The sequence below is a fragment of the Egretta garzetta genome, unplaced genomic scaffold (genome assembly GCF_000687185.1).
Source record: "Egretta garzetta isolate BGI_Z169 unplaced genomic scaffold, ASM68718v1 scaffold59, whole genome shotgun sequence".
Classification (NCBI taxonomy): Eukaryota; Metazoa; Chordata; class Aves; order Pelecaniformes; family Ardeidae; genus Egretta; species Egretta garzetta.
Genome location: NW_009267230.1, coordinates 4,546,687 through 4,569,299, shown reverse-complemented (window position 1 = coordinate 4,569,299; position 22,613 = coordinate 4,546,687). Strand labels below are relative to the sequence as shown.

Genomic DNA, 22,613 nt, shown 5'->3' with positions numbered 1-22,613 from the left:
TGAAAATGCTATTTTAATTCTCCATTTGAAGGATTTTATTACAGTAGTGGGAATAACAGAAAGTATCTCATTGATTAAACATGCTTTTACCTTTCAAATTTATGTCTTCTCATTTGTGAAAACATTATTCATATTATCTACCATGATTTCAAGTATTAATAAGATTAACTAGACAAAGTGCTAAATTAATTTGTAAGTCAAGTAACTTAACAAGATTAACTCTCCAAAATTAAGTTGTCTACATGAGATAGTGTTGAAAAGTGATGTCAAAAACTGTAAACTAAGCATTTCTACTCAAAGTTACACCCAATCTGAAATGTTAAAAATTACTGAAAAAGTTGTCATGAGGAGATAAAACTCATACAGAATTCATGCTTAGGTTTTAACCCCTAGAACAAAATTTAATCTCTATTAGGCATTTCAAGTTAGGCAGACCATGGGTAAAACCTAGACTCTGGTTAACCAGGGGATGACTTTTAACCATTGGAAAAAAACATGGGACATCGCACATATATGGTAGCTAATCATCAGATTCAGAAATGCTTTCACAACAAGGAAGACAGTCTTCAACATAGGAAAACAAAGTGATAATAATAATTAAAAAAAAAAAAAAATCTAGAAAATGCCTGGAAAGGGATTTGAAGAGATGAGCCAGAAAATTCTGAAGGAAGAAAAAAAAAAAAAAAAACACCAAACTTGTACTCCACCAAGAACATTCAGAGTTACAGAAAATCGTGTTGGGAAAAAACCAACCAAACAAAAAAACCTGTAGACACAATAAAAGAAGGAAAAGTCTTACTCTGAGTGAAAGATAACACTTGAGAATAGTGTCATGGCTATAGGCTAGCAACACTGAACTGCTTGGGGGGGAGGAGGGGGCAGGAATGAAATCAGGCCAATTAGTTTCAGATGTCTAAACCTGTATTAAAAATTCCAGATATTGATGTATAAAAATTACAGTAATTTGCATATAAGGATGCTCATCTGTATGTATCTTCCTTACATGTATCCATGAAAAATACTGGCAGTCACTATGATTTAATGCAGACACATAGAAGTACCACCAGAAACACCTTGTCTCAGAGATATATCAGTCTACTACTGTACTTTTTTTTTTAAACCTTTAGTATATACACTGTGTTATGGAGACTTTTAAAACTTATGTAAACTGTTGAATAGTTCCCACACAAAACACTGTTTAAAAAAATGGGATTTAGCATGAGATGTTCTCTTTTCCATGCCCAGTTGAAAAAGTAACATACAGAAAATAAATGTTTCAATAAAAACACCAGTTATGAATGGCATTTGTTCTTTAAGATGGACAATTTGTTTTGTAAAAATTAAGGTTTCCTTATATGAAAGAGTATAAGCTTCTTTTAAGGTTTTTTTTTCCAGTTTCATGTAGGAAAGGTTCACTTACATATTCCTTATTTTATCAAAGACTCATTTCTAGTCATCTTCTCCTTAAGGCTCACACTGCTCCTTATGCTGGTACCTCACTGTATTTCAAACATACAATGTCATCATATAACCAATAGTTTGAAAAAAGTACTTTCAGGCAAACCAAGATGTTGCATAAATGATGCTGCACGAGGCAACTGACTCCTCCTTAATCTACTTGTTCTACTTTATTTGAGAGGCATTCACATGTAGAAATCTTACCTTATAGAAATGGTCTAAAACCTCATACTTCTAAAGAATCCAAAGGATCATCAGATGTCCCAATCCAGTACCCCCAAAAAAATCTAATTTACAGAGTTACCAATAGGCTCAACATTTTTCTTTTTACTTCCCTGAATCAAATGTTTCAATGTACTGCTTTTTGCTATCCCTAAGAATGAATTAACCTCTGCTTAGTGACATATTTGATTTTCAAATGAAACAGATGCAACCTCTTACGTGTTTAAAAAAAATGCCCCCTTTACCATTTAAATGCAAACTTTGAACCCCACTCATTTCATTCATGATTTCTAGCATGCAGAAAAACTGGGCAGCTCCAGATTAATCATGCATTCAATTAATAGACTCAAGGTTCTATGCTACAATAACTACTATAGGAAGGAGCAGCTGTGATATGAGACATTAGAAAGCACACTGTTCAGAATCCCTCTGATTATGTATTCTTTCTTTCTCATATCCACCTATGTATCAAAATGTCAGGAGAAAAGAAATATATATATATTCCTGAAGTTTCATTGGGAACAGTAACTCTTACTACACTGTACAAGCAAGGCAACCGGGAAATTAATCAGGTTTCTGGAAAGACTCTCCAGCTTGTGAAATCTTTTCTGAGACTTTTCAGCTGCACAGGAATAGAGTCATCTTCAAACCCACATTCATTAGATTGAAGAGGTACAGATGGGATACGTAAGTTTAGCTGAAATAGAGTACACTGCATGAACATAGTGAGAAGACTATTTTAAAAAGTTGGGGTGAAACGCTAATACCAAGATATGAAGTTGTTCCCTTCCTTATGTGTGTAATAACATAGGTAGTTTCATTATTCTAAACAAACAAATAAAACAAAAAGATAGTCCTTCTACAGAAGAGCTGTTTTTTTCAGTATGTTTCGTTCCCTGCATCCAGTCTAATCCAACTGTGCTATATTATGCCACATTATAATTCACCTCTGCTCTAGGTGATGACAGCTGCATTCTCATGTAGTCAAAATACCTCAGAAGTCTTCCAAAACTGTAACTTCCACTTTACAAAGCCCCTTAGTTTGAAATAACATAACCTTATGCTTTAAGAAGCCATCAAAGGATTTACATATTAAATTTGTTAAGAAATGTATTCAAGACTGCAATTAGCAGTCACATGTAAAATGGGAAACTGGTTGCATTAGTACACTAATGCTAGTATGTGTAGAAATTAGTACGCAAAGAAGTTACATGCACCATGTGCATAAAAATCCACTCTAGTTTAGGGTAATACTATGAATCTTTTACAGGTCTTAAAATAGAGTATTTTTCTGTTTTGATTTATAACACACTTGTTACTTCTTTCTTTTCTTTATTCTCCTCTCTCTACATCTATATGCCCAGTGCTATGGCGAAACAAATAGGTAAGCCTTATCACCTCTCCACACGCCAAGATAGACCACAAAGTTTGATGCCAGAGTAATGAATAGACACTGAAAGCTTATAAACAAAAAAAGTTATGATCTTACTGCTAAGTTTAATCCCCCCAAAAATTCCTTTAAAATGTCTGATAAATATTAAGAAATTATTAAAAATTCAAATTCTAAACTCATAAATTAAAACATTAAGCATCAATAATTTGAGATGCATGTTAGTAAGTTTATTATTTTAAATAGTTATTTAATATTGTTGAATGTTACATTATTAAGTGTATTATTATATTAATTATATAAACAGAAAATGAATCCATGAGTTTTCTTAAAAATCCAATAAGGAAAAGTATACATTTCCTTAGATTGTTTAAAACTCATGAAAAAGCATTTTTCTCATATAATTTTTTATTTTTCTTTCCTTTCTTTTTTTTTTTTTCCCCTCTCTCCAAAGAAATTCTCGGGAATGCCATGAGTGAGAATTCTATTAACTAGCTGACAGTGTTCTCACAGGGATATAACAACAGTAAAAGAAATTATAGTATTATTTTCTCATTCAAGCCTAAGTCATGGCCCAAACTGAAGAGGGTAAACAACAGCATCATCTTTTTTAATGATGAAATAATATGGAGAAAGGATCTGGGAATAGATTCAGGGCTGTTCATGGCCAGAAAATAAATTCCATTCTATAAAAATAGATCTTTGATCAATCAGCACATAAAAGCACTTGAATTTGTGTTGAAAGATGAGATTACCTGGAGATAATAATATTGAGAACAAAGAAATGATAGTTCCAAGTCAGACAGTGGCTATTTAAAAGAAAGTTAAGGAGCAATATTAAAAGGTGAAACCTAGAAAAGACGAAGTCAAAGACAAGGAAGAACAAGGTTTCAAGACATTGAGAATGGTGTATAAAAGGCACTTGAGGATTCAGGGAGAATGAAGGATATCAGTATTCAGCTACAAAGAAGTCTTAGAAAGTTCAGCGACAACATTCTCTTTGAAATTCGTGACCAGTCAAAGAAAGTTGTAGGTTAGGAAAGTCTAGCCTAGAAGAGGAACTCTAACAGCTGCAGTGTATTTGACAAATAGGAAGAAGAAAATGAGACTACAAGTAATTCAAATGGAGCCATATTCAGGTTATTACAGGAATGCAAAAAGGCAGTCTAAAACACACTTTCAATGTGAAAAGAGCTAAACTAAAATAACAAATTGAGAAAAACACTTAGCTTCTTGAACTTCAGCTGACAATATATATTTAACTTATTTCATAGGCTGCCTCATTTCCAGAAAGACAAGAAGTATTGAAAATGTGTTATCACTTACTGTTTTTGTCCCATGTTGGAGTGTAATTTCATGAGAATCTGGAATTTTCTTGACAGGGTTCTGAGGGGGAAAAAAAAAAAAATCCACCTCTGAAAATAATGCTATGACAAAAAAACCCCAAACAAAAACCCCACTGTTGCGATATATATAAAACATAACAAAGGGTTCTCTCATACCAGCCATAACCTGAGGAGAAAGGAAAGGAATATCAGAAACAAGAGACTGATTCCAGTTTTTTATTTTCATGGTATACTCCTAAAAAATATGAGGAATAATTCTTAAAAAAAAAAAAACCAAACCTGTGAGACCACTTTAATACAGAACAAAACCAGGAAAAGATTTCCTGGTTTTTCTCTTTAGAAAACATTAAATTCTCTTTGGTTCTTAATCACCAATATCTAACAATCTTGAATTGTGATTTAGTCAATCCATCATTATTACACAATGTCTTTTCAAATAAAAGGACTCATAAAGTTGATTATATTGATGAAATAATCTGGAAATTCATTACAGGAACTAAGTTATCTATGTGGTTTATTAAGAGCATGAACTGGCTTCTCACTTCCACCTGTGTCATTATTCCCAGCTCTCATGGTTCTTCACAACTGCCACTTCGGTGGCAGCCATAACATCATCAATGTAATTCAGGGAATTTAATTTAATAGCAACATACAAATTGAAGGCAATTACAGTTTAAAACATCTAACACATCACACTAACATCTGTAACACAAATATGAAAAGTGTTAATTTACATAGAAAGAAATGTACTGAAAGTACTCAAGTGACTGCAAGGTTCTACAAAGGTCATTTGAATCATTATTCTCAAAACTCTCATTTGTCTGGTACCACTTAAGTTTCCTAAACCAGACACAATCTATCATTTTGATGCCTAACATCTTTCTTATAATTTTCTGTTGCCAAAGTCTTATTTTAAAATAATTTTTAAGCATTCTTTATATTATGTGTTATATCTCTTCCTTATCCATCCCTGCCAATTTCTTCCCTTTTTTCATGCTTGCCACAGAAAGTCCCTATACCATCAGACTGATTTCCTTTATACTCCTTTTATCCTGCAGTTCTATCAGCTTTATTTCTCCAATAAAACTGAAACTTCCATTATCTTTGGTTTAGCCAAACCAGCATTACTTCTAACTTTACTTCTTGCCACTAACAGCTCTGATTCCCAAAACAACTGTGTAATTGCTTTCCCTTTTCACACATACATATACAGAGATAAGCCAGCAGAAGACTCATGCCCTCTGTTTTCAGATTCACAGCATATGCACATCTTCAATGGTCACAGGTGTTTGAAGGACAATATTTATGGGACTGTGGTCCATGCTAAATCTGAAAAGGTAACAGTAAAAGTTCACAAATAGCTACATGTCATTGTGAAAAGTATAGCCCACATGGCATTAAGAGACACTTCCACAGACTCAGTGAGCTGTTTACAAGTTGAGAAGCAGGTGTAATTCGAAGTTCCTAAGGGAAGCTGTGGTTATGAAAATGAGTTTATTGTTCAATTGACACTATAAAGCATCCAGACAAAGATATAATTATAATATGGATTAAGTTTTCTGTGCCTCATCATTCCCTGCACTATGAATTGGTATTCACTGTTCTCAGGATGGAAAAAAACTGCTCAACAGCCACCGCCTGTGTTTGCCATCTAAGCACATTCCACAAAAATGTAAGTGTGAAAAGGAAACAGCTTCCAAGACTCATACTGCTATCACCCACAATAAAAGATGTACTCCTACTTTGAATCAAAGGCCTTCACAGAAACCATCCGTTGCTGGAAAGAAAACCAGCCTTTGGTCATTCTCATCTTAATCGCTGCAAGGTTGTTTATTTTGCATTCCAATTCACTTACTGTAATATTAAAGAGCTTTCTCATTTCATATACCTTCCTACAGAAGCAGGTGTCATACATCTATATTGTGTCAGCACTGAATTTAATTTTGAGAGGATATCTTAACTACCTTAAGAGATTTTTTCAATAATTCGAACAAAAAAATTATTAGTAAAAAAAATGTGCTACAAACTTAATTTCAATTGCTAGCTCCTCCAGATGACAATAATCAAATCCGTCTTTTATGAGAAGAGTGAACAACTTGCATAAAAGTGTTTGTGCTTTACAGTACACTTGTGTCGAACACTGTTCTTTCTACTTATCTTTAAGGGAGAACAACAGATAGGAATACATTCTGCCACCTGATAAATCGCACAGCCTGAGCTTGAAAGTTGGACATTTGGTGAGTGCTAGTGGCGCTATGCTCTGCAGTGTCCAGGGGATGCCTGACAGTTAAAGTCACTGTTTAGACTATTCAAAAACAAAAAATTAAGATATCAACATCCAGGAATATATCTTGGCATAACATCTTCAAATCAGCCAAAAATTTACAAAAAACCAAGGTGGCTTATTCTATTTTAGTAACTATGAACTTCCTAAATGACTGAGAGTGCTATAAATATCTATTACGTTTTAAAACAAATGCCTACATGCACACACAAAAATCAGATGCAACTACAACTTTTCCAGTTATTCCAAAGAATAAGGAATACCATAAAATCCTTTTAAGGCACTCTCAAGGGAAAATATAGTTAATATATTTTATGCTGATTTGAACATCAGGATCCCATGTATACTGGAATATTACTGTAAGTCTGAAAAAACAGAAAGGTAGAGTTTGCCCAAAGTGTACCTGCCCCACCAGGTCTTACAGTTGTTGCATGGATTTCAGCTGTTAAGTTTAAACAACTTGATTTTAGTATTTCAATAATTCTGTTCTAGAAAATTGGTATTATAATAAAAACCAGATAAGATTAAATCTTTACAGAATTTTTTGTTGGTTTGGGTTTGTTTTTTTTTTCCATTTTAAACCATATCAGGAAAAGATAATATGTTAATTTTCTTTCTGTTTCAACAGAAACAAAGGAAAACAGTTTTGGTGTTGACATATCTCCTAATATTTTTACAAAAATTCTCAATTCCCCAGCTTACATAAGATTAATATATATTAAATCTGTGAAATGATGTGTTCTAGGAGTCCACAGTTTTTCTCAAAAAGTCTTACCTTTCAAATAATTTCTGCAAAGGGACATTGCAAGTCAGGCAACACATCTGCAGTTTGCAGTTACATTTTTTCAGGGAATTCCAGCCCTATCTGACTGTTAAGCTCCTGTGCCTGACAACACTCTTCTATTCACTGCACCATTGTCCCCAAATACTGTGGATTTTTTCTGTTGTTCGTTTTGGGAGCTTCCTTATCATCAAGCAATACTCAGAAAATATGCCACTACAAACCACAGGCTGAAACTAGGTCAGAGTCTCCAAGATCTCTTGAGAAAAATCAAAGACAAAATCAAAAAAACCCCAAATAAACCAATGATCCAGGTCAAACCAGACAAGTGAGAGACTAGACACAAAAAGGAAAAATTACTTAAAATCTAGATTTCTACATCCTACAAGATATCCTTCAATATGCTCAGGATTGTGAATATGGACAATAATAATCACTGGGACTTGGCAGAAGACAGAGGGACACAGGAAGTGGGAAAAGAATGGGCTGGTATCTTTATGATAAACTAAACATTTGGCTTGGGGAGAAAGTTAGGTCCTACAGAAGTAATAAAAAAATCCACTAAACAGTATCAGAGAAAGGAACTGACAACTGAAAAATACCTCAGCCTTTACCATCTGTTAGCCTTTCTAATAGACTGACCATCCAAAAGTCATTTAAGAATGACTTCAGAATGACAATTAGATTATGTTCACAAGCAAGCCTGAATGGATAAAAGCAAAGACTATGACAAACAAAATGTAAATCCCACAATGACGTATTCTGCTGATCTCGCGCATACAGTAACTGCAAACTGCACTTAGTGAAAAATAAATCCATCCACTAGAATCCCACCTCTCTCCCCCTACAGGGGGACTATAGGTCCTCAAATGACTCACCTTTTCATAGCCCAACTAGAGAAGGGCAGAATTATGTATTTATGCCTAATTGCTCTGTTTGCAGAGGTCTGTATTTCATTAAGTGGAAACTATTGTGTGTGAAAGAGACTTGCAAGCTATAGGCAATCTTTCATACACCAGGCCCTTAAATGGGAACTTTTCTGGGCACCCACAAGACTACATTTTAACAGAGAAAATCCCTTCTGCCGCAAGTATAAAACACACACACACCGCTCTGGTTTGGTACACTCCACAGGGAAAATGCTGTTTGTTCATGGGCCGGAGCAAAGGAAGGAGGCAAGAGCTACACTTTACAGAGATCTCTCCATTACTGGTGAAACTGCAGGTTTCACAGAAGAAATTTAACAGAGGTTGTCTGACAGATGGTTGCTCCCTCAGTAGAAGACAGATGGAATAACTGGGTTCCTAATGGACAGCAGGAATAGCTGGTGGAAGTGGAAGGGGGACAAAAAAACCCAACAGCAAACGGTGATGGAATTATCTTCAAATTCTTAAGAAACTGCAGCAGTTCAAACTCCCAGATGAAGGACTCCCTACAGAAAACCATGTTTTAATCATCCAATTCCCAGACTTTCTGGCAATTAAGAAAAAAACCCCTTCTATTTCCAAGCATTTTGTTTAAATACATCATGTTCATGTTTTCTGAAGTTCTATTAAAGCCTCCTCTCTTCCCCTCCAAAATGACTGTACCACATGGGAAAAAAAATGCCACACTGCTGGGGGGGTGAGAGGGAGGAACAGGAAAGTTCTAGAGCCTTTGAAAGGCTTTTATTTTAGACTCCACCATACCAACCTTCTTCCTTGTGACAAGACAATAACAATTTTCCACTTTTCTCCAGCAAACAGTTCAAAGTAATAAGCAAGGTTAAAAAAGAGTAATGAAGAGTGACAGGAGTAGTTAAAAAGAGAAATGTAATGTCTCCTAATAAAAATGTTCATGCCGCAAATTATGTAACATATTGAAAGAAAATGCCCTTAAGAGATTTTAAGAATAAAACAAATGGGAAGACAACTCATCAACAATCACAAGAGAAAGGATGGGATTTCTGACACAGTCCCAAAGTGGAGAGACACAACACCACAAGCTCTTCAGTTTAGACAGATACAACACCACAGAAATCCACCGAATTGTGCAAATAAACTATTAGAACAGCACCACAGTAATCTGGTCCAGCTATTGCAGTATATAGGCACAATATGCTAATACCAACAGCAGAAGGCTTTGAAGTACTTTTATTTTAGATTATTATACCTATTATATCTATTGTATTTAGATTATATTATCATGCTTGTTGTTGCTTGCCAATTCCTGTATCAAATGTGTTTGGTTTACAGGTCCAAGTATTCTCTCTCAAACATCACCTGAAATACAACCCAAATACTTCTCTTTTCAGGGAAAAGAAGTTACCAAAGTCCAAACTTCATAGGGAGACACTTGCTCAACCTCCCTGTTCTGCAGTTAAGTTCAGAGCCACAAACATGCTGTTTTTCCTTTCTACCTCACATCTAACTTAGTTACTACGTCTGTGTAACTGAATGAAATCATGATACTATTCTAGTGATGATGAACAGAGAGAATAGAATCTTGTTCCATCCTTCAATATTGAGTCTGAAACACTATTAGAAGAAAGAAAAAAGGGTGTGGAGGGGATTATTTCACAGACCTGGAAGAAAACATGCCTCATTCTTTTTTTTAGACTAGAAAAATGTTTTAAGCTCTTAGGTAACCAGCTCAATTTTCCATGACAGCAGTGAAACCTGATGACAATAGTATGAGTTTAAACTGATTTTTTTTCTGTTTTTAACAACATTTTGCAAACAAACACACTGATGTTCATGTTTTGTTCTACAAGTTACTCCTCATGCACTGATTAAAACCATATTACTTGTAAAATGGGCAGGTTTTCTGAGTCACAATTTTTCGTTCCATAACTTAAACTGAAAATAAATGCATAAGACATACACTAACGTTACACAATTGTACACTCAAGAGGAAGGCAGAGTATGAAAAACCACAACATTAGAGAAGGGTAAGATGCTGTTTTACAGCAACAGAAAAATAGAAGCGGTTTTGGGTTTATAGGAGTGCATTATCCACAAATGTGAATGCAGAAGGAAGCATCCAGATTTGAAAGGATGTTTCAACAACTTTTAATTTCCTCTCTTTTAGGTGTTAAGAGTTGACAGATGTATTCTGATGCAAACTTGCAAGTTATTAAGCTCAGTTTGGCCCAGATTCATATAATCTTGAGTTTCTGAACGTGATGCGTGTAAATATGGGAAACACTTACTTCAGACTTTCTATACAGCCTTCAAAAAGAGACACATATCTCCACAAGAAGAATCAGTGTATCAAAAAAATGGAATCATCTGGAATCCTCTCCTTTTCATGAATTATTCAGGGAGTGCAAGGCAACTAAATTTCTAACATACGTGCCTTGATTAGGTTGGATGAATCAGGGCCTGTGTGTGCGCACTATCTAAAATCTTGGCCCAAAAGAGATAAAGAAAAAGGAAAATATTATGGAAAACAAGAGGATGCATGCAAACATTGGTATGAATCATCTTGGCTGATATTCCCATGAATCACCAAAAATATCTGTTACTCATGGAAAAACATAGATAGCTCATAACTCCATGACAAATGCAGAAAATCTTCAAAATTAACAGAAATCTTGGAAGGGTCCTACAAAATACTATCTCTCCCAGTTATCCTTTAATTTGGTTAACACTCAAAACAGTTCAGAACTTACGCCTTGAATTTTAAGTAGGGGAACACTGAAGAGAGGTTATTCTTTTCTTCAGCCAGCTAAAATTCATTACTCCAGGGTGTATTCAAGAATTAAGGAGATGCTTAAGTAGATGAACTTCCTTTCGAATGCCTACAGGAACTATATTTATTTATTCAATATGGAAATGGTACTGTGGCTAGCTTCTCTCAACATCATCTAATTCACAGCCTCATGAAATTTTTTCTTATGATCTGAACCAGAGTGTTTTGTCAGGTTTAACCAGCAAGGGAAAAGACCTTAGATTAAATCTTCATTCCAACACATGACTGCCTAAAAATAATAAATTTGTGATGTTGTTATGGGTCAGATACAACATATTTTATTAGATGATGGGTCAAACGGTAATTTAGAGACTGTTCCCAGACACAACAGGTACCATGAATTAAATCTCCTCCTCCCTTTCATCCCACTTACTGGCATATCCCCTTCTGAAAAAACTCCAGTGGCTTAACAATTTAGATAACATATCGCAATTAGAGTCTCAGCATGGTTTGCAAATATCTTTTTTTAGATATAAACATCATACTTCTAAATTACAGCAAAAAACCTGCCTGATCTGTCTCCTGGGAGATAGTTTTCTATAGATTTCAAGAGGTTACTATTTTTCACCTAGATTCTAAAATCTCATTCAGATAATTTCTAAATTTATAACAAGCCCTTGATTTATGCAGTCATAGTTTATATTAATATTTATGGCCCGGGAATTGTTCTCAGAATGTATACCAGAGAAATTCTCTTGAGCCTTTTCTAAAGCAAGTTGTAATCACTGATAAAACCGATCTAAATCTAAAATTGCCTGGGGTTATTCAAGTTTCCTTTGCAGTTTCTAGGAGACCGATTTACTTAATTGAGTGTTTTGGTGATATTTCAGACATTACATTCTGCTCACATAAACCACCTATCTTTATCATCTCAGTTTCAAATGCATATAAATACTTCATATTTGCTAGAACAGTATGCACAACTGCCACATAGCATCAAAAAGTACCCATGTTCAGTCAAGACACAGTTTTACTACAGCAATAAGATACACAAAATTACTACTACCTTCCATGTTAAGAATGAAAACAATCACTAGCATTTTCAGTCATATATCCTTTATTAAGATTACTTTTTAAAGCTGAATACAGTATTTAATTTCGACATAATGGAATACTTCTATTTACTCTGAAACAGTAAAATAGCACACACAACCACAGATCAGCTGACAAGAGGAGAAACAAAACAAACACGCAACTAACATCTTTACTCTGAAAGCTCTGCTCAGCCTGGCAGGTAACCAATGAATAGCTTAATTCTGAAATCAGATAGGGCAAATAACTGTGACCTTTCAACTCTGGAGTTTAAGTGCCAAATGCTTAGTTCAGATGCAAACAGGCCTCACTCACACATTCACATACTTCACGTCCAGCTTGATAAGAATATCTGCACCACAAAGATTCCGTGTGGGATTTCTACCACAAGGAATATGCCCTAAAAGACACACATGAAAGAATCCAAGAACACAACATAGGATGCAGGATCAGACTGAACCTAATTTTCATTAACACATAACATTTTTCAGCTTGCTAGACAGTTCACTTAATTATTTACATTAAACTCACTCTGAAGCATCCTTTATCTAAACTATATAGACACTTTATCACCTTTTAGGAAAAAAAAATAAAAAAATAAAAAATAAGCATGACGTTCATTCACTTGACTTACCAATGAAAAACAAGGTTACCCTAAGAATTCCAGAAGCAGCATCCTGCCTTTTAATAATTAGAACACTTTTAGACATTTTTCAGACATTAAAATAGCTTTACTGTTCTCCAGATTTACTTGTCTTAAAATAAAATAATTTACGAAAGAAGAATCAGTGTATCAACTACATGTACAAAGTTTAACTTTTTTTTCAAAAAAAAAAAAGCCTCCCATCTGTATATTTTAGAAGTCTGTGATACTATCAAGCCTTTGTAATTCATGTAGCAGAAGGCAATTGTAGTTACATGCACTTCTATGGAAGTACAATAAATAATATATGCAGTAGAATAAGTATTACTGTTTCTTTTGCAAGTTTTGTAAGCAGTGGAATTAGGTCCTTCAGCAGCACTACACTCTAAATTTTAATTTTGGAGTCATCAAAACTTAAAAAGCCAATGCAAAACAATAGGTGTTCAATATTTGGCACTGCTGTCTAAAACATACAAGAAGATTACTACAATTGAAATAAAATGCACTTTTCCTCTCATCAAAAAAAAGAGCCTGATGTCCACTTTGAGACTTCTGGTAATCATATTAGCATAGAATTTCATAGACACCAAGGAGATACAAATAAAAATGTCTATACCAGTATAACAGGAACTTCATTAGTGAGCCATCTCTTTTAAATGATACATGTTTTAATGACCAAAATTAAAACAATACACCACTGGTGTAGACCAATCCTTGACCTTTGACTTTGTGCACTTTACTTCATTCCTGCATACCCCAGTTTCCTCAACTGAAAAATTTGAATAAATAATATCTATCATACAGAATCTGCTGCAAGGTTTTATTCAGTCATATTGGTGAAGTTCTTCAAATTCCTCAGGGATCCTGTTATTCTTAGCAAACACACTACAGTCATCAAAACTAAACAATCGCATCTCTTGACAGAGTTATCCACAGACTATACTTTTCAACAGGTCTCCAACTGTGACTGTAAAAAGGTGTTCACTCAGATGTTTACAAATTTATGCGTACCATCCCACTTAGCGACAAATATTCCAGTTGTCTACAAACTTACTAATCAATTAGGATAAGGAATTTATCCCGGGGAGGGGGGGGAGAGTCATCAGCTAGTCATGCAAAGAAGATCTACAAGCACAGGGTGAAGGTAGGGAGGTGGGGGTTAAATATTACAGCATGTCTAAGTTACTGCAGGAAGGAAGGACAATTTCCTATCTAGCTCCCACAGCTGGTTCCAATTCTATTACTGTTTCGATTACTAATTCTCCCATGCCACCCATAAATTACCTTCACAACATTCACATTTAAGATGTCTTATAGCAGCACAATTTTATGTAATGTGACATGAGAATAAATTTCTAAATGACTTTAACTATGAATCTGGAAAGAGGAAAAGATACATTTTTATTGTACACATGTGAGGTCCATGCTTGGAAGAAACACACCTTTCTCCACACTTCAGTCAGGTCCATTTCTTTAAATACAGCTTATGTCAGAAGAAGGTAGTGCATTATGGCCAGATGATGTATCTCATTGTTGAAACTGTTGTAATACTCAACAATGCTGCAAATAACTTAAAATGTTTGGGGCAAATACTAAGCACTAGGTTAAAAATTACAGCCAGTGTGAATATCTCTGGTTTATTTTTAATTCTAAACCCCATTATTTTTAAAAGTTTTGCCTGAGAATTATAAAACATGCTTGTCTTCTATGCATTTATATGGTATGTCCTACTATAATATCTATAAATGTTGAGATGCCTCCAGCATACCATATCAAAAATACTGATTTCTATACACATATTGTAGTCTGAAAATTCCAAACTATTATAACTAAACTTGACAAGGCACACAACTAAACAGAGAGCCACTGATTCCTACATAGTAATTAAACAACTATTATTCAGTATTGCTTAGTTGTGGATTACGGGAAAAGAGAGTAAAGATCCCAACACAGTTGCCAGTGGAATGATGCCCACACGTCAAATCCAACAATTATTATAGTCATTTCTCAAGGAGCCTGAGATATAATAGCATACAGAAGCAATGCTTTCACTTTTTAACACGGACTAAGATAAAGATCCATTGCTTAGACAATACACAAAATTTTAGCTGCGTGCATGGAGAAAGAAGGCAAAAATTCAAGAACATCATACCTTACTGAAATGCCTCATTTCACAGACTTCTACTGACATTATTTAAGACCTTGTGTATTTTTCTTACTCCATAACTGTTAGAAAACTGGAAATATTAGATACATCCTATGACGCCTTTCTTTAAATTATTCAATAGGCTTCTTCATCTTCTCCACAATGAGCTGCTGCAGATACTCCATACTATATAAATATTACTTGAGTTACCAGAAAAAGTCTTCTTCCTTTTACAATCTGAGTTTGTATTATATCTTAAGTTTGGATTATATGATTCAAATTAAGTCACTATTAATAGCGTATATAACCACCTTGTTAATCTAGCTGAGGTGGATTAATTGCAACATGCATCTTCAACTTGGTCATAACAGACTGTTAACAATGTATTTTTAAATCACACTAACATAGTACAAAGATGACAATTTCGGATACTCAGATGATGCTCTACAATTACTTTCTTTTGGAGTTGGGAAAGAAAAGTATAGTCCATGGATAATAAGGAACTCCAGATTTCAGACTGCATATGTACTACATATCTGCTGTGAGATTTTCAATACGACAATTGCTTGTGTGTCTAAGTATCATGACTTAAATGGGATGAAAAGTCCCATCTTGCAGGTGTGCTATAATGATACATTAATAAGTGTGGTAGGTTCATTCATGCATTTCAGCTGCTCAGATTCTACCAAGCCAGAAGCCATTATTAATGCCTATTATTAAAAGAGAATCATAGAATAGTTTGGGTTGGAAAGGACACTTAAAGGTCACCTAGTCCAACCCCCCTGCAACAAGCAGGGACATCTTCAACTGGATCAGGTTGCTTAGCCTAACCTTAAGTGCTTCCAGGGATGGGGCACCTATCACCTCTTTGGACAACCTGTGCCAGTGTTTCACCACCTTCATCATAAAGAATTTCTTCCTTACAACTAGTCTGAATCTACCCTGTTTTAGTTTACAATCATTACCCCTTGTCCTATTGCTACAGGCCCTGCTAAAAAGTCTGTCCCCATCTTTCTTATAAGCCCCCCTTAAGTACTGAAAAGCCGCAAACAGGTCTCCCCAGAGCATTCTCTTCTCCAGGCTGAAGAACCCCAACTCTCTCAGCCTGGCCTCATAGGAGAGGTGCTCCAGCCCTAGGATCATTTTGGTGCCCCTCCTCTGGAGCCGCTCCAACAGGTCCATGTCCTTCCTGTGCTGAGGACTCCAGAGCTGGATGCAGGGCTGCAGGGGGGTCTCACCAGAGCAGAGTAGAGGGGCAGAGTCACCTCCCTTGACCTGCTGGCCACGCTTCTCCCAATGCAGCCCAGGGTACAGTTGGCCTTCTGGGCTGCCAGCGCAGATTGTAGGCTGACATCCAGCTTTTCATCCACCGGTACCCCCGAGTCCTCCTTCGCAGGGCTGCTCTCAATCTTTCCTCCCTCAGCCTCTATGGATACCTGATGCGGTTCACAGAGACCCAGTTCATGAGCCTGTCCAGGTCCCTCTGAATGGCATCTCATCCCTCAGATACATCATACTTTGAGGTACCCTAAGTCATTTACAAAGCTAAGTAAAACCAAACAAAGTAAAAACAAACAAACAAAAAAACACATTAGGAAAAAAAAAAAAAAAAAAAAAAAAAAGCTCTGCATATAGTGCTCATATTGCAAGTGAAGTCTTGCAATTGTTGAGAAAATAGATCTGCGGTATTTCACATCTCCTGGTTGACTGATTGGTAAAGTTACCAGGGAACAGACACTTCCATAACTACTGTTTCCATAAATAAGCAAGCTAAAAAAACCCTCCAGCAGTTCTTCCCCTGGAACAAGCAAGTGCTTAAGCACAGGTCCAACTTGCTATTCTATCAAAAGACAAAGTATAAAATAAGCCAAAAATGAGCGTGAGAGAAGCAGAGAGCTTATAAACAGTTACTGGCTTTCCACAGGAAAAGTTGAAGTGCTGGGAAGGAACGTATAACCCATAAAATAATCTGAACCAAATGCAGTCCAAGAATTTTTGCTCAGATTTGTTCAAATTCCCTGCTATGGACATTTTCCAGACAACTAATAAGGAAGCCAAAACAAGGATTTCCAATTTTGCATCGTTTGCTGGGCTTGGGTAGAATTTAACTCCCATTTCTGGAATTTGCTCTGTAGGCCTGAATTCTTCACATTAACCTCATGTTTGACATCTGCCTTGGACATGTAATCCATGAAGTGATACGGTTTACTTCTGAAACTAATGTGATCTCACATAACACCTACTCCTGTCCCAGGCCTGACTGTTTCCCAGGCCTTTGAACAATTTACATTCCATCTCTTGGGAGCCACACGAAATGAACAGTAGATAAGCTTACAAAACAAACTGTTTTGCCTTGAGTTTTTCAATGCCATTGTTCTGTTTACAGATAAAGTGCAACGTACAGATCGCTTGAAGGCATTTTCTTTATGTGCATGCTTTTTAAGTTTACCTTGCCTTTTGTATCATACACTCAGATACTCTGGACCCTCACTTCATCTGGCTACCACAGGTAATATCCAGTCTGAAACCGCAAAAAAGGACCTCTGAGTAAAGAATGATGGCATCCTCTTACCTTCAGGTTAGATCCTGATGAACCTGATGAGATCCTGATGAACCTCTACAGACAGGCAGAAACTCCTCCTGGGACACTTTATTTAGGTGAAGTCTCCCTTCATAAACCAATTATTTCAGAAACCACTGCATAGGGCAATCTATTAAAATGAGAAAACCCTGACACTAATGGTAACCTATTCCCACCTGTGAACCACTTACCCTTGGAATTTCAGTGTAATACAGAATTAGAAAACAGAGAAAGCAAAAAAATCCTGCTTTTAGAAAGCAATCATCAGTTTGACACAAACATGTACAAAAATTATTAAAACCCACTATATTCATGTATTCTCAAATCCTCACAGCCACTACAATACCAAACAATGCCAGTAGTGTGGAACATAGGTGTGGGAACAAGCCTGCAAGAGTGAGCAAACACATATAAATAGATTTTTGCAGTTAGCTGTGGGTATCAAGATCTTAGAAGTATCTATTAATACCGACAGGCACAGGATAGATACACATTGCACTATCAAAATTTTGCACAATGAAGGGGGTGGGGGAGTTCTGGCTAAGACACTGAAATTTTTCATAAACTTAGATATTTGCTCTGAGATTATAGCTACTGATCAAGTAATAGGCTTGTTTACAAACTTGCACTTAAAGAACTCAAATAACCCATAACATATATTATGAATTGCATGCAATTTAACCTGCCTATGGATTAAAGACCTGAGATGTCCTCCTTAGAACTTGCAATTACAACAAAGTATGGTATATTAAACCTAACATTTACACAGTAAACCCTTCTTATTGTAAAAGTGCCCAAGCTGAGAGATTATAGTCATTGTGCCTCAGAGCTTCTCCTCCATGCCTTTTCAGCAAGAACAATGGATAAATGAAATATAATCTATTCATCTTATTTCAAATACAAACATTCTGCGCATGTGTGTGGATTCTCGTATCAGCTTCTGGCCTGCAAGACGTACTTCCTAATAAGCTTTCTGTTAGACTACCTGTGCCCCCATCACTCCTGATTTAATTTTTTATCTGCAAAAACTGTAATACATACAAACAGCTTTGAACCAAAAACGCTTATTAGGAAGTTCTCCTGCTCAATCTAGTTCTGAAAATGAGCCAGTTACATTAGTGGCTATGCAACCATCAGAGAAAACACAGTTTAAAGACACGTTTTTGCATACATATAAATTAGATTTAAAATGCTCCAAAGAAAAATTATATCACTAACTACTATTCCAAAAAGGTGAACAAACAGGAAGTGCCAAGGTTGGCTCCAGAAAGAATATCTTACTCTACTTAGAAAGCAACTAGGTTTGATATCCACATAACCGCCAGAAGGAAACATGAACCTTTGCAATCCCACATTTTCATTATTTTTTTCCTCTCCATACTCTTTGGAGTAATACTTATGAGTAAAACCAACTCTTCTTCTGACACTTCCTCACAAACAGCAGAGGATCCACATTCTATTCTTACCCCACTGACTTACTGTACTGTTAAGTGTTTTCTCGTATTACTGATTCTTATTTCCCTAATTCACCTCTGTATCATTTAACTGCTGTGTATGTTCCGTATTATAAAAGGCCAGCTATCGTAAATCCAACTGTATATAGTACTTCAAAAGACGCAGCTAGAGACAACAGTTTGTCCTAATCAGCCAGAGAAGTTTGGTACTTTCTAAGATACTCTGCCATCCACTCAAACCTGGTTGCAGAGTCCACCATGAGGTTACTCCCTAAAAGTATCTGACAGAGTTGCAGTTTCCATTAGTTCCTCCAGTACAAGACAACTCCCAAGAGGTAAACCAATGCAAACTGCATTAAACTACACAGAATTAAGTGACAGGATAGAAATAGTTTTCACAATTATCATGTGCTCTGCGCAGATGCTCATTCAAAATAGCATTATAAATAGCATGGTTATAACTAATTTAGATATAGTTAGATATTGTTACATTCATCTTACTCTGGGGAGTCAAAACTTTTGGTGAAAATGCAGTGAATTAGTTGACTACTGCTCATTCTGCATTTGAACGCTGATTGCACCTTCTTGTTTGGACTACGAGACTTCAGGAAATCACAGAAAACTACCACGGGGCCCTCTCATAAATTCACTGTCTATTCAATGTATCATAATCGCCTTCCCTAAGAAAAACATTATATGGACACCAACTGGACTAAGCCTGGTACTATTTATACCAGTAATTTAGAGATAATTGAAAGAATCTGCCCTTAAAATTGCAGCTGTTAAATGCAGAAACTTCCTTTATTACTCTATTACTTATAGGCTTGCACTATCACAATACAAATATAAACATTTATTTATTATTTTTAAAACCTATTTTTCACAGATTCTTTTTCAGAAAGGAGAAAAATATGACACAGAGTCACCAGAGATAGGGATACAAGCAGAAGGGGGACACAGAGGATCAACAGGATGCCTGATCCCTGCGAGGCACCTTTGGAAGAAATATCAATTATGATATAGTACAGGTCTATTGCAGAGAAAAAAAACAGAACAAAAGCCCCAAAACAACTGGCTGCCCTCACCAAAGAAACTGTTAGATAAGGCAGCATTTAATCATAGAGCAGAGGAACAACTTTGGAAAGAAAGGTAATAAATTCCAAGTTAAAACATGACTGAAGTCATTAAAACAAGTCACTATATCATTAGTGGAAAAGAGATCCATGTCAGAATTTTTAAACTATTTTCTATTGAGATATACTGTGAGGCTTATTCTGGCATCATTATTTCTAGGATTTAATTTTGGATGAGACACATACTTCTAGCCACTGAAGTCAGACACAAAGTTATTGCACACTTCTGTGTGACCCAACATTTCACCTTGTGTGCCTGCACACCCATGTATGTTGTCTAAATGAGGCAGGGAAAACCTGAGGAAAAATAAACATACGAAGAATACACAAGTGATACAAAAAAAGCAACTAGCAAGCAGGAGTTTACATCTTGTCCAGAATCTTTGTATTTTCCACAGGAAAAATTAATGGAGTTAAAAAACAATTTATTCTTTAGACGGTCTTAGGCATAGAACACTCATAAAGACCAAGACTTAAAACTGTAGAACAAAGAAGGGTTTGTCTTTAAAATGATTCAGCACTCTGTGTCACAGTGGTCTTGTAAAATAGGTATGTGCAATCTGTAGACACTAAGGATGGCCAAGCTAGTTATTTTTTCTTTTGAATTTCCATTTCTGATATTTTTGGTATTCAGTAGAAAACACAGTATGCAATTAACATACTTAAAGAAGGAATGCCACTGAGAAATATGTTTATTCTTGTCCTCGAGACAAGAGCAGTTACGTCATGACATTCGCTTTGCAAGAGATGTACCCTTACTATTTGTACTGAAAAAGGTTACAAATATGGTAGCACTGAAAGCCAGCTGATCCTCACAGATGAGGTTATAGCCTGACATGTAAGTTTGCTTCCTTTGCAGAGAACAGCATGTTCCAAGACACCCTAAGTAACAGGTTGCTCAGAAAAAGGCAGATAAAGCTCTATGAATCCAGATGATGCATGAAACCTGGAAGATTGCTGACTTGAGAAAGAAACAGTAATTATTCTATGAGCTATGATTCTTCTCACCCGAATTTATACTTTAAGTGAAGCCTAGCAAGATCTATGTTACATTACATCTTAACCAAAACACTGAAAGATTCTAGTTGGAAATTGTGCACTAGAATTCTGAAAGGCCGAAGAACTGTTTCAAGTGCCATAATTGTTGCCACGCAGATGTAGTTCAAAAGTTTAAGAATTAATCAGTGTTTTCCCCTTCTGCTTAGAAAATTCCCATTATGAAGAATGAGCGTTCACCTCATCCAGAGAACTGCAAATTCATTTTGAAATCTAACACTGACATGATTCGCCTTTTCAGTTGAACCGCCTGCATCAGCCATCACATTTATGGGTAGTTTATCTTTTGAATGAAATTTGATCTTTTACTCCTAATTCAGCTCTTTCAGTCCTGTCAACCCAGCATTTTTATGAAGTTTGCTTTGTGCCTGGCACGTATGTAGCACAACCGCAATATTTGCAAGCAAGACATTTACTCAAACTCCAGTAAATAAAAAGGCAGGCTTCAAAGTAGGCCCAGGAATGAAGGCTCAATGCCATGCAGAAAATATGCCACTCATTTTTGGTAGTTGTCTTTTAGAGACAATGACTAACAGCAAAATACACAGGTAATCTCTGTGTATTCCAAGAAAACTGAAGTCTTTTATTATTTTCATTTCTGGTATTTCAAAACAGGCATGAACTAGCACACGTGTACACCAAGGGGTCAAGGAGGTTTTAAGTCCCTTTAATTAACTTTGACTAATGAGAAAATGCCAAGTCACAGGACAGAGCAGCAATGTACTACCTGCAGACCCTTTTTTACTGTGCTCGCATTTGTCCTGCCCATGAGATTTTGTTTGCTCTGAAACTCTGGAGATTTAGCATCATTGTTATTTTCACAAGAACCAGCAGGTGAACAGTGAACATGGTAAGTAAGTCTAAGTCACCCGATTAAACTTGGAAAAGAAGTGTGTCCTGTTCTGGCCTGTGTCCCTCTGTTTTCTAATACAGCACTGGATAAGATGCAGCCTGTGGGGCTGATCCAGTTTATGTGTGATCAATACAAAGTCACACACACACACACACACACATTACATACATACTTGGTATCACAAAGACTAACTACATTTTGGCCAAAGGACAGATTTTTCTTCCTGTACAAGGAAGAGTCTAAAGAATTAAATACTCCAATATGCAAAAGCTGTATGGTCAAAGTCAGTCAAAAGATCTTTCATACATTGTTTAATAAATTGAAATAAAAGAAAAAGAAATTGTACAGGGGAATTATGTACTAAAAATTCAGCTCTATTTTGCCACTCCTTTTAAAGATGTAAGCTGCTGCATAAATCCTAAGTAACTTCTCCATCCTCCCACTAATCTTCCAAAGTTTACAATTCTATTTTTTAACAGGAGGGAAAAAAGAAAAAGTCTAT

General features: G+C 35.9%; 1 protein-coding gene across 1 annotated transcript in view; it reads right to left on the bottom strand.

Moving 5' to 3' along the window:
- WDR70 (WD repeat domain 70) overlaps nucleotides 1–22,613 on the bottom strand; it is a 139,648-nt gene that overhangs the window by 95,787 nt on the left and 21,248 nt on the right. The window contains exon 6 of the mRNA XM_009647320.2: nucleotides 4,397–4,456. Coding sequence (XP_009645615.2) covers nucleotides 4,397–4,456 — 60 coding nt within the window. The remainder of the gene's footprint in view (nucleotides 1–4,396; nucleotides 4,457–22,613) is intronic.